Genomic DNA, 13,461 nt, shown 5'->3' with positions numbered 1-13,461 from the left:
TTAGCCTGTACACAGAGTTAACGTCACTGCAGAAAGTGGCAAAACGAGAGCGTCAAGGATTATATTATCAGAGCCGAAACAGCACTGAGAAATGCCGAAGAGAGTCTCAGTGATAGATTGTTAATTGCGATGATTTTGACTAATTTAAAACATAATGTTTGCAGAAAGGTTTTGAAAGTACAAAAGTTTCACACCAGAACGAGTGATGATAATGTGATGATAGTGATTGCCTCAGTCCCGGACAAAAGGGGCATAAAGCCTGTGCTTGCCTGAACGAACATTGCAAAAGACTGTGGTGTAATTACTGCAAAAGCTCGATGCACAAAGATGCGAACTACAGATGCAAAAAGAGAGACAACGTTAAACAAGCCACTGATAAAGAGGACAAAAACAAACACGCATTTATTTTTAAGTTCTACAGTTCTACAGAGTGCAACGAAAAGGACTGATGGTGGACACGGGTGAGACATCGCATATTATTACGGACACTGGAAAAGGTTTGATGACAAATTCCAGCTGGAGAAACACTACATTGAGTTGGTAGACAGGACCAGAGTGAGTGGAGTGGCTCTGAGAAGAGGTGACACAGAGGTGTGTCTGATTGACAACAAGGGACAGCAGGTGTTTGTGTACTTTCTAAAGGCAAAGAGTGACACTGTGAAAGCTACTGAAAAGTTCATTGCTGACAGCCCCTCATGGGACCATAAATTGTGTTAAATAACAGCACTGAATTCATGGCAAAAGAGTTTCAGTCACTGCTAAGCAAGAATTGTAGGCTATTAGACATGAGACCTCAGCACCATATATTCACCCCATTAAAATGAGACTGCTGATAGAAATTGGACAACCCTGTTTGAGATGCCAAGATGTATGCTCCTAGAGAGCAAGGTACCTAAGATGTTGTGGACCTATGCTGTAATGACTGCCGCAGTAATTCACAACAGGTTCTACAATGGCAGAATACAGCAAACCCCATACCGAAGATATGTATGCTCCCAGTCAAAAGAGAATGTGACTGATCAAACCCCAGAAGAGACTCATGAACCTCAAAATGAGGCCAAAAATCTGGCTAGTGCTCAGACAGAGTGAGTTGATCACAGTACACGTTAACCTACGAGAAATAGGAGAGCTCCCCAATATTTGAAAGATTATGCTTCTGGGGCCGTATTCACAAAACATTTTATCTTACCACTAAGAGTTCTCCTAAATAGCAGTAAAAGTTCTTAGCTAAGAGTTTTCTCTTAAAACCTATTCACAAAGCTGCTGAGACCAACTTTTACTAAGGAATAGACTGAAGTCTTAAGCTAAGAGTAAGGGCGGGGTTGATCTCGTTGCTATGGAGTATACACACAGTGATTGGCTGATGGGGGAGGAGTCAGCGATTTAATCATAGAAATATTGTAGAATGAGGTGTTGTAATGAAGCGGGACTCAAGGTAAGATCCATTTGCAAGCTTTATTACAGAAGTAAGCGTGGACGTACAGGCAGGGTCAAACAGGAGCAAACAGGAATAGCAAGGGACAGGCAGAATCGTAGTCAGGGTACAGGCAGTGGATCGAGGCAGGCAGATAGCATTCACAGAACAGCAGACAAGGCAAGGGTCAAGACAGGCAGCAACGGGTCGATAACGGGTAACAGGCAGGAACACAGGATAATAAACACTCAGAAATGTAACAACTGTTAACAAGACCTCGCAATGAGGTGGTGTGTGTGTGCGTCCTAAATAGAGGGTATGCATCGACGTCACTTTCCCGCCGAAAGCGCGCTCCCTCAGTTGGACTGAGTGGCAAAAGAACCTCCTGCGTGACTGGATTTAACAGGGGAAACTGCGAAAACGCGAGTAAAACTAACGAATTACACTAAAGGTTGGAACTGAATGTGTTCCTTACAATTTGTCAAGTGAACCTAATCAATGTACATTAACATGCAGCCAGGAATCGTGTTTCCCGACATTTATATGAGCCTGATTTCGACGGCAGGGAGACACATAAAGCAAATCTGCCTGTGAATATTTTATATTACTACAATATAGGTAGGTTTAAATCCGCGTAATCACTTATATCAATGTTATTTCGTCATATTGTCCAGCCCTAAAACATATATAGTTTTATAGTATAGTTTTTGTCCGTGTTGTTTATTGAAAAACACACAATTATGCAGAATATAAGATGGAAAATATTTAATTGATGAGTTGTCAACATAATATATAACAATACAATATATACGGTATGATTTTACCTCAAAATCCAACAATTTGACACAAAATGATAACTGCAAATCCATGTTTCTCTGCTGGAGTCTAGCTGTTTTTTGTGAATTGCAGTGATCCATTTGCTTTTTTCCCTGTTGCTTTCTGCAGTTTTTAAATATATGCCTCAGGGTTTGTGTCAAAGCTATTTGTACAGTCAGACACAAAGCTCTTTCCCGTTTTGGATGTGTTTTGTGTGTTTTTCGCGACATTCGCGCTGAAAACCAATGCTGCCGCTCAGTCTTTTGCCACTCAGTGGGCGTGAGCGCAGTTGTAACGGTCGATGGTGACATCACGTGCATACCCTCTATAGTCCAGGTAATGAGCTACAGCTGGGTGTGGTGATTAGTGTGGAGTGTGCATGTGACTGGCAGGGAGGATGATGGGAAATGGAGTCCGGAACTGACTGGATTCGTGACAGGTGTCATGTTTCCAAATTAAAATAAAGGTTTTAAAATACAAATGTTGCATTATTCAAATAAATATTTTTTAATAAAAATGTTGCCATAGTCAAAATAAAATGTTGCCATATTGTTGCCATAAAGGTTTTAAAATGTAGGCTAAGTGTCACTAATTAAACTAGCATATACAGTTAATTGTCCACCTCTTAGATGTCTTCATCTCAAGAGAATGCAGAATTCAAGCGACAAATTATATTATATTATTATATATATATATTTTTACTCTATTCAATCATTTGTAAGTGTGAACTCATGAAAACCATTGCCACAGATAATCAGACAATATTTTTTTTTTTAATATTTTTTTTTTTTTGGCATCTCATCGTAGATTCAAATCTATAAATAAAAATGTACTGCATTTATGAAGAAAAAGTTCAGCAACTAAGGCTCTATCGCTATTGCCTCAATGGTGTACAGTGTCTTTGGGTGGATTAGGACTGTTTGTGATTTGGTCTTAGTGATTTAGCAGTCCTCTTGACCACTCCTAACGTTTCACAGATTTAGGAGCTACTTTTAGTGCTAAAATGCTTTGTGAAATACTCTTAGAGCAAAAACTTAGGACTCCTAAAATTAGGACTGACACGCCCATTATTTTTAAGAGTTTCTCCTAAATCGGCAAGTTAGGAGCTACTTTTAGCCTGAAGATGTTTTGTGAATACGGCCCCTGATGTTGAGTGTGATGACCAGATTCTAATCAATGTTGACTACTGTTACTGAATGTGTGATGTACCACAGTCATTCAGGGAAGCTATGAGTTCAAGTGAGTCACAGATGTGGGCTAAGGCCATGAAAGAGGAAATAGGTCCCTTAAGGAAAATGACACATAACTACGCTACCAGAAGGTTAATATGCAGTGGGGGGTAGATGGGTCTATGCAATCAAAAATAATGAGAAGAGACTCAGACATACAAGGCCAGAGATGTCGCTAAAGTATATAGTCAAGTGATGGGTGTAGATTACAAAGAGACTTTCTTCCCAACAGCAAATATCACTTCAGTACGTGCCTTGATGCAAATGCCAGCACAATATGATCTTGACCTCCAGTCAGATGGATGTGAAAACTGCTTATTTGCATGTTCCAATTGACTGAGAGATCTATATGGAACAGCCAGAAGGATTTGAAATGAAGTCAGACATAGGTGAAAAATTTGTTTGTAAGCTAAACAAGTCACTGTATGTTTTAAAACTGGAACAAAATGTTAAATGACTACCTCAGTGAGAATGATTTCATGCAGAATTCAGCTGATCACTGTGTGTACAGCAAACAGAAAAAAAGAGAAATAAAGAAAGAACCCAGTGTGTCGACAAGGATGCAAACATGTTGAGGCATCATTTCATTTGATCAGCACTCAGTGATGGCAAAGTGACAAATGAATATTGCTCCACAGAAGAAATGGTGGCTGATGTTATGACTAAACCAGTGACAAAACTTTGAGTTGGAGGAATTCAAGAGGTTCATGTTTGGCATGTGGATTTAGCATGGAAGAGGTACAGGACTGTGTTCATGTTATGTTTGTTGTTGCAAACAGTATTGTACAGTATGAGAGCAAGTGGGGTTGTTAACGTTTGTAATGGGTGTGCCCTCATACTGATCACGTATATGTGACCTGTTATCCATAAATGGATATATGCAAAATAAAAAAAGGTCCTGTTTCGATAGGAAAACCGAGTGGTGTGTGTGTTTTTTTTCCTCTGTATAATTTATTCAAGTTATAGGTTATCATTCTCGCAAATGGCTGCGCCAACACTTGTGAACCATTACTTATTATTTTACATTACTTTACATTTTACATTACATAAGCCTTGTTTACTTAAATCACATGACTTTGGCAGTTTGATACACGCTCCGAACCACTGATTCGAAACAAGATTCATTAAGCTTCGAAGCTTCATGTAGAAGGGATTTGAAATCGCCCATCACTAGATATTGTTAAATAAAGTCCTTATTTAGTTTTTTTGGCGCACAAAAAGTATTCTCGTCACTTCATAACATTAAGGTTGAACTACTGTAGTCACATGAACTGTTTTAAATACATCTTTAGTAAATTTATGGGCACTGAAAGTGTTAATTATGTTGCTGGCAATGCAGGCCTCACTGAGCCATGGGATTTTATCAAAAATATCTTAATTTGTGTTCCGAAGATGAACAAAGGTTCTTACAGGTGTTGAACAACATGAGGGTAAGTGAATTAATGACAGAATTTTCATTTTGGGTGAACTAACCCTTTAATGTTTAATGCTAAAAATAATAAAATCACAAATATCTGGGTTTTAAACTGTATTTTTTTGTTCAAATTCCATAAAGATATTACAAAAATCTAAAATCTCAAAAAATAAATATATATATATATATATATATATATATATATATATATATATATATATATATATATATATATATATATATATATATATATATATATATATATATATATATATATATATATAATTTAATATCTAATATAGCTAAAATAATATTTAGTTTGACCTCCTAATGTGGACAAACAATACTGTCTAAAGGTTATGCACCTCCTTTGCTGAATAAGAAAAAGAAACTTGAATTTTAAGAATTTCCAGCCCAATTTTGTCCACAGCAGTGACATAAATTTCACCATTATTCACTTTTGTTTTACCTGAAGCCCACCATGGGACACTCTTTACAGATGTTACATCTGGCCTGGTGTTTGGCCGTTTCTGCAGAGACGACTCTATGAAGTACAGGCAACCACACCATGGACTGTGGCTCCAAATGCATCCAGTCCACAAACTGTTGCAGCTCAATGACATCATCACGGCCCACCTGAAACCCGCCAGCACAGACAAACCCCTCATTCATTACTGAAGTGCACTGCATGACACACTATAATGGAGCTGTCTGAGTCTAAAAGCACTCTGATGGTCTATTTATCATTTCAGAAGTGTATTCATCTACAACCCAAAAACTATAATATCCCATCACAACCTTATTAGCCCGAGGGCAAGGGATCCATTAGTAATTTTGAAGTGAAGCAAATGGGGCCAATTGTGGTCATTTGTGTCTCCCCCATGGCATTAAAACTGCTACTACTGTTATGAATCAATTACAGCAGGCCAGTTAAGGCAGGGCTATCAAGGCAGTCTTTCATTACATGCAACATTAAATGAAAAGAGCTCCACTGTGACCCAAGTAAAACAGTAAAGTATTGGAGGCTCCGTCCAGGGCGACTTTCAGGAGAGCTGAATGGATTTATAAATACTCCATTATGCCGGCGGATGTGGTTCACATCATAAAAGCACTCCATCTTGTGATATTATGGGAATGCATGCACACAAATCAAGTGGATTTCATTTAAATATCTCTTGGTAGATTGTGCATCAGCTGTCATACGAACCGCTAACCGTCGGAAAGTGGCGATGTAAATCCCCTGGCAGGTCTGCCACTCTTATAACTGAGCTCATCATTTATTTATATGTCAAAACTCACTGATGTGTAATGATGAGCCCCTATCCCCACATAAACAAGTCTGAGCATCCGTTCAGCAGCTCCCTTTAGGAATATATAATGTCTCACACACCTGAATTATGTATCATCTTTTGATTTGATTTACATGTCAGTTAACCTTTTTGTTAAAGATTGTCATTTATTAATGTATGTGTATGTTGTTTCACTTCCTCAGTAAATAAAGTTTTTTTTTATGGTTATGTAATGAGGTTCAACAGAACAAATTTGACCAAATGATGGACATCATCCAGAGGAACATCAAATTTCTCAGATGTTTCTCACAGATTTGTACTGAAAATATGTTTGTTTATCTGCTTCCTTAACACTAATTCACTGGTTACAGGCAACCCATTTAAGTCTAAAACAAATGCGGCTGAATGTAGATCATTTGGTCTTAGAAGAATTTGATGAGAAATATTTGAGTTCATTTTGAGATCTCTGATTTTCAAGAGCAGACTTTGGTGTTTTGGCAAATCTGAGTTTGAAACATTGTTGATATCTCCTCAAAAATTCTTTTTTTATTAACTAAATCTATTAAAAAAAAAAATTCATAATTGACAAAACTGAAATAAAATAAAATACAAATATTAGATGAAAAACTTCTAAAAGAAAATAAGAAATTAAATTATTGAAATAACTTCTGGAAATAACTAAAAACTAAAACATATCCAAAACTAAAACTGAAATAAAAATAAATGAATTCAAAATATTGATAATTAAATAAAATAATAAATATTACAAAAGCAAAAATTAAACTAAAAACAAAAAATAAAAGCTAATTCAAAATATTAAAGTGCCCCTATTGTGTTTTTTCGGGTATTATCTTTTGTGTAGTGTAATATAACTGTAAAAGGTCTGAGAAGTTTTAAAAATTAAAGTGCATAACAGAATGAGTTATAGTTTTCCAAAAGAAAAAAAAAATGATTCTGAACAGCCTGAAATGAGTCGACAGTAATTCGTCTATACTTCCTGCACAAACCAACAAAGGTTTGAAACTGTAACACATAATGCCAGCCCATATGGTCTTTATTGCATTGATACGGTAAAACAGACACCATTGTTACTGTTTGTATTACTGTGTAACAAGTGTTTAGGAAGCATCCGGAGCTGAAGTTATGTAACAGGCGTTTCATTTCCGACACGTGCTGTAAGCGGTCGACCAATCACAACAGACCATCTAACCAATCAGAGCAGAGCAGGCTCTCAGAAAGGAGGTGTTTAGAGTAGGGATGTGCGAGACTATTCGACTACTATTTGATTAAACGATACTCCTGCTGCTAGTCGTCTTGCAAATACTAGTCGTTCACATGTTTTGCTTTATATTTTTACAAAGGCTATGTTTAAAATTACAGTCATGTTAATGTTACGTTTTAAAATTAATACATTGTTTTGAAAATCTGGATCAGAAAACAAAATCATTTCAGTTTACCTCAGATTTTGCATGTGTTGGTTTTCTCTGTGGCACTTGTGGCAGAGAAATGTCCACTCGGAAGATGAGCAAGGTGAGGGATTTTGACAGTCTACACAAAACATTTCCATTTTCTTCTATGTCATGCCAAACTAGTATAAGCAATTAAGCTTGCTTATGGGCTTGTTATATTACCGGTTATGAGGGACAGTACAAAATTTTGTATCGGATTAGGAGAAACATTGTGAATGAAACTTACTTTACAGTTGAACAGTTGCTATATTAACATCCTAACAAAGAGAGTATGCTTAAATAATGTATAGCTGTCAGTACACGTCAAGCTTTTCTTGTGATTTTGCCGCCCATCATGTGTACAGATACTTTTCATACATGAGAATCATGGTTTGGACATCTAGTCGGTTGCAAAATATCCATTTAAACGTTTATGAAATTTGTCGCACATCCCTAGTTTAGAGAGACTGAATCCTTTATTAAACCGTTTCAAACACTGAGAAAAGAGGTCATTAAAAATTAGAAAAAGAGAAAATTAAAGTGTTTTTTTTTTTTTTGGATGCATGTAAACCTATTGTAAGAGACCTCGAAATTAAGGAAATTAGGAACCTTTAAAACAGCATAATAGGAACACTTTAATAAAACTATGATAGTATATGAATAACTGACTAATGTAACATTGGTTCTCAGGATAAAATCTGACACACAAGTCTCCATTTCACCTTGATTTAATCTCATTGCTGTCTAAACAACTGATTTGAAGAGAGATTAACTTACAGTGTTAACTTACATATTGAAAGCAGCTACGGACACTAGGCTCCATGTTACTCCCTCCGAACGCGGCCGCCTCCCCGAACTGATGTGGGATTTGGATGCCGTTGTGTAGCAGTAAAGCCAGCTGCCTCTGGTTACAGAGCCCTGCAGCGCTGGCCACCTGAGCGAACAGATCTTTGGAGAACAGCAGGAGCAAAACTCAAAGAACATCACATTATCAGACTGGGAGAGTGAGTGGGGAAGATTTTAGACTTAAGATCCAATTTATAAATGTCCTTGTGAGGATCACAGCAAGGACAGTGTTGCATTCCAAATCCATTCCCAGAGACTTTTAAAGACTCAAAGTTTGCAGTGAAATTGTGCACACATTTTAAAATGTAGGAAAGTAGCCAGAGTCTCACAAATAACTTAAAGGTGCCCTAGAATTAAAAATTGAATTTATCTTGGCATAGTTAAATAACAAGAGTACATGGAAATGACATACAGTGAGTCTCAAACACCGTTGTTTCCTCCTTCTTCTATAAATCTCATTTGTTTAAAAGACCTCAGAAGAACAGGCGAATCTCAACATAACACCGACTGTTACGTAACAGTCGGGGTGTACGCCCCCAATATTTGCATATGCCAGCTCATGTTCAAGGCATTACACAAGGGCAGGCAGTATTAACTTCTAGATCTGTGCACAGCTGAATCATCAGACTAGGTAAGCAAGCAAGAACAATAGCGAAAAATGGCAGATGGAGCGATAATAACTGACATGATCCATGATATCATGATATTTTTAGTGATATTTGTAAATTGTCTTTCTAAATGTTTCATTAGCATGTTGCTAATGTACTGTTAAATGTGGTTAAAGTTACCATTGTTTCTTACTGTATTCACGGAGACAAGACTGTCATTATTTTTTATACACTTGCAGTCTGTATAATTCATAAACACAACTTCATTCTTTATAAATCTCTCCAACAGTGTGTAATGTTAGCTTTAGCCACGGAGCACTATCAAACTCATTCAGAATCAAATGTAAACATCCAAATAAATACTATACTTACGCGATTAGACATGCTGCATGATGAACACTTTGTAAAGATCCATTTTGAGGGTTATATTAGCTGTGTGAACTTTGTTTATGCTGTTAAAGGCAAGTGCAAGCTCCATGGGCGGGGAGCGTGAGCATTTAAAGGGGCCGCAGCCTAAATCAGCTCATATTTTATGATGCCCCAAAATAGGCAGTTAAAAAAATTAATAAAAAAAAATCTATGAGGTATTTTGAGCTGAAACTTCACAGACACATTCAGGGGACACCTTAGACTTATATTACATCTTTTAAAAGGACGTTCTACGGCACCTTTAATTTATCTTTATAAATTGAGAATTAACAAAAAGGAATCAAATATCTTTATGCCACATATTTAATATAAAAATACTTGCATTTGTACTTGTCCTTTATGGGTCCTTTTGAAAGAGAAAACAAGCCTATCTTCATGGACAATACTTGAACTTTTCCGCTTCTTCCGCTATTAAAAGGAAACAGAGACAGTGAGAGGTTAATGGTCGATCTCAATGGTGATTTTTTTATGTTTCTGATATTAAAATACTTATACCCCAGTTACTTTACTATTTGTAAAAATTATTTGTAAAAAAAAAATTGTGGTTCAGTGGGCCAATCAAAACACTGCTCTTAGTTTTAACAGCACAATTCTGGCTAGAGTTGCATTGATGTGCTACAGATATTAACGCACTTATTGGGCCCTATCATACACGCGGCGCAATGCGACGGCAGGCGCAATGCAAGTGTTTTTTGGTAGTTTCAGCCTGATGCAGTAATAATTTTCACTTCCAGCGCCCATATTGTTTAAATAGCAAATGCACTCACGCCCATCTGTTCGCCCATGGGCATGCTGGTCTGAAAACGAGGTGTGTTCAGGTGCATTGTTGTCGTGTTGCTATTTTGAGGCAATTGAAAATGACTGTGCCATTGACCAAGAAAAGCATGGTCTAAAGTCAATGGCACAGGCGGGTACAAGTACACTCTGACAAAACCTCTCACAAAAACATACCAATTATTAAAAATAAAAGGATTACAATGTAAAAGATTGTTATTGTGTACATCAAGATAAAAATGCCTATATGTCATAATGGATATTCATTCCATGTATCAGAATGACCTATTTGCAGTAATGATAAATGAAATTGGCTAATTATTTGACCAATTGTGGCAATACGCACATGTATTTAAACTGACTTGTCAGGTTGAGGTATCTATATTCCACCATGTAAATAACAATTCGCCATGGTGCAAGCCTACCTGGCTTTTAAAGGGAATGGGAGATGACACTCTGATTGGTTTTTTTTGCACGTTACACCCAAAACACACCCATGACTCATTAAGAGACTAGGTACAACCCTTTTGGACCATCCGCCTGGCGCACCAACCATTTTTTCTGTCGTTAAACTAGCAAAAGTGGATTCGGACAAGCCCTAAGTACATCTGCGCCATGCACTTCAGATCATGCGCTTAGATAGTTAAAATAGGGCCCATTATCTTCTATGTCCGGTAAATATCTTAGTGAATAATAAGCAATGGTTGTCTTTACTAAACAGTTTTGTGTCAGCTTGTCTTCTTGACAAAAATAGAAACATTGCTGTAGGACAGCAGATGAAATTAACATAAAACATTACATCAAATATGTATGAGAGCCACCATTACAGAGGAGATTGTCTGCAATAGTTTAGAGGTCATGAGATTATTTTATTTTTATGAGAATATTTACAGTGGCACTAAAATGTATTCGGTCAATTTAGTCAGACTTAAACAAAATTATAAATATTGCACTCTTAGATAAAAATATTAAACCAAAAGGAAAGCTTTTTTTTCAGGACTATGGACACAACTGCAAAGTATCACTTTTTTAACCCTTATTTTAAACCGTTTATCTACTGTTTTATCAAACCAAATAAACCAAAAAAAAAACGATTACCGAGTTCGGAGCCCTCTCCCCGGACAGCACGCCAAATACGTTTACCAATTTATTTACCTGAATTATTTGTAAGTGTGAACTTGTGAAATGCCATATATTTTGTTATTTAATGCAACATTCATACATCTTAAGTGTAACTAAATACGTTTAGGACCATTGTATTGAAGATAAGACCCATACAGACCTGTCATAGACTTTTAGAAGCCAGTTGAGACACAGATCCACACACAGAGGGATGTTAACCAGATCCGGATGCACCTGCTGAAGTTCATGGTAGATTGTGCAGAGACAGTTTATGATGCATGGTATCTCCAGTAGCTGCTCATTATGCGTGAGTTTGTGTTGATCAAAGACGCTCTGGGCTCTGCTGAGCTCCAAAAGGTCCACTGAAACAGACAGACGGTATTCATATGTACGATTTCATCTCCACTCATTTCTGGCTCCACAATGAATTCCATTCAGTGCATTTTAATGAAAGTCACCAGAGCGTAACTCATCCATTGGCGTGTAATGAAAATTCCCTAGTGAAAAGGCAGCAAAAAATTATATTTCTTATCGGCATTCATCTGATTTGCAACCAATTATACGTTTCAACAACTACCCTTTCTCAACATTACCCACATCCAAAGATATAAAGAAAAAAGCGGCTGCTGTCTGTAACCAAAAACACCATCCAACTAACCTGACTGCAGGCTATTTCCGCACAGCTTGTACTGTGCTAATGTTATCAGCAAGTTGCTTGCTGGCTCCAATGCTTTCAAAATTCCTACTGCAATTTCGAAGATCAAAGACTCATAGTTAGTGTACCATAAATGTCCCAAAAGTGCCTGACAAAATTAGCAGAGAGAGCTCAAGATTTCATGTTTAAAATGGTCTTTGTTTTATGCAGTATTGTTTATTTCCTTTGTATTTCCTCTAGTCATTTCAAGTGAGCGGTGAAGAGGGGAGTTCACACGGACAGTAATTTGCCAAGCAATGATAAATGTCAAAAAAAATATGATATTGCAATGGTACAAAATCCCCCGCAGAAGTACCATAACTTTGTTAGTCAAGTAAGAAGTATAAGACAAATGATAAGGTATCACTCACAGCAGAGGGCCTTCTGTAGCCGGCGGCTCTTCATAGCTGTGCGGTAAGCGGAGAAACGCACTCGACTCAGATCAGCTGCACAGAGTGGAAAACATTAGGGTGAATTAGGAATAAAGAAAGTTCTAGATATGCTTTATTTTCAAACAAATCCTGAGCAAAACACTATCTATGAGAAATCTGAATACTGAACGTTTATATAAAGTAGTGAACTGCACAGAGAGATTGACAGAACACTTGACACTGATTGACAGGTAAAAAGACAGACCCATTGACTGAAATAGTTGTGTCATCTTTGGATGATCCCATGAGGTGGTCTGCTGCTCATGACTGAAACATAATTAATAATCATCAACATCAATTCCCTGATTTGGATTCTGTCAAATCAAAGCATGAAAAGATTTGGAATGTTTCTCCCACTTATTTGAAGATCACACTAATTTAAACATTCATTTGTTAATGAATACTGTGTGGAATTACTATCATTCAAAAGTTTTGGGTCAGTAAGATTTTTTTTTTATACTAATGATTTCTGAAGGATCATGTGACACTGAAAACTGGAGTAATGATGCTGAAAATTCAGCTTTGCCATCACAGGAACAAATTACATTTTAAAATAAATTCAAAAAGAAAACCAATATTTTAAACTGCAATAACAAAGAGACTTCTTTCAAAAACATCTTTAAAAAAACCTTACCAAACCCAAACCTTTGAATGGTGCAAGTATTTGGGAGACCTATGGTTATTGTAATACATTTTAGTAAGAGTGACTGTGCAATTAGATTTAAATTTGTGAAATAACTTTATTCTGATGCAAAATTGAACACATGGGAAATCATATTAAGTGCCATAGTGGAAATGAGAATGTATGAATCAAAACTCACTTGATATAATAAGGGACGCCATTATGAAAAACAGCTCTCTGCCATGGGAACTGAACGGAAACTGGTTGAAGAGACAGAAAGTCATGACACTTGAATAACTTTCAAGCAAAGCAGTTTTTATTATAT

The 13,461-nt window shown here is 36.8% G+C and overlaps 1 protein-coding gene across 9 annotated transcripts in view; it reads right to left on the bottom strand.

Annotated features, from left to right (window-relative positions):
• The window catches only part of LOC125268670 (utrophin-like), a 40,795-nt gene that overhangs the window by 16,386 nt on the left and 10,948 nt on the right, over window positions 1–13,461 (bottom strand). For 6 of the 9 annotated variants that reach the window (XR_007184950.1, XR_007184949.1, XM_048191052.1 and 3 more), the window contains exons 4-10: window positions 13,336–13,396; window positions 12,720–12,781; window positions 12,455–12,529; window positions 11,550–11,751; window positions 9,816–9,901; window positions 8,401–8,558; window positions 5,343–5,509 (exon numbers count right to left, since the gene is read on the bottom strand). Coding sequence is in view for 5 of the 9 variants with exons in the window: in XM_048191052.1 (XP_048047009.1) it covers window positions 5,343–5,509; window positions 8,401–8,558; window positions 9,816–9,901; window positions 11,550–11,751; window positions 12,455–12,529; window positions 12,720–12,781; window positions 13,336–13,396 (811 nt within the window). In the remaining 4 variants the exon portion in view is untranslated. The remainder of the gene's footprint in view (window positions 1–5,342; window positions 5,510–8,400; window positions 8,559–9,815; window positions 9,902–11,549; window positions 11,752–12,454; window positions 12,530–12,719; window positions 12,782–13,335; window positions 13,397–13,461) is intronic. The other 3 variants (XR_007184951.1, XR_007184952.1, XM_048191051.1) reach the window with 1 other exon arrangement.

Source organism: Megalobrama amblycephala, linkage group LG5 (genome assembly GCF_018812025.1).
Source record: "Megalobrama amblycephala isolate DHTTF-2021 linkage group LG5, ASM1881202v1, whole genome shotgun sequence".
Taxonomy (NCBI): domain Eukaryota; kingdom Metazoa; phylum Chordata; class Actinopteri; order Cypriniformes; family Xenocyprididae; genus Megalobrama; species Megalobrama amblycephala.
This window is presented reverse-complemented; position numbering and strand designations above follow the sequence as displayed.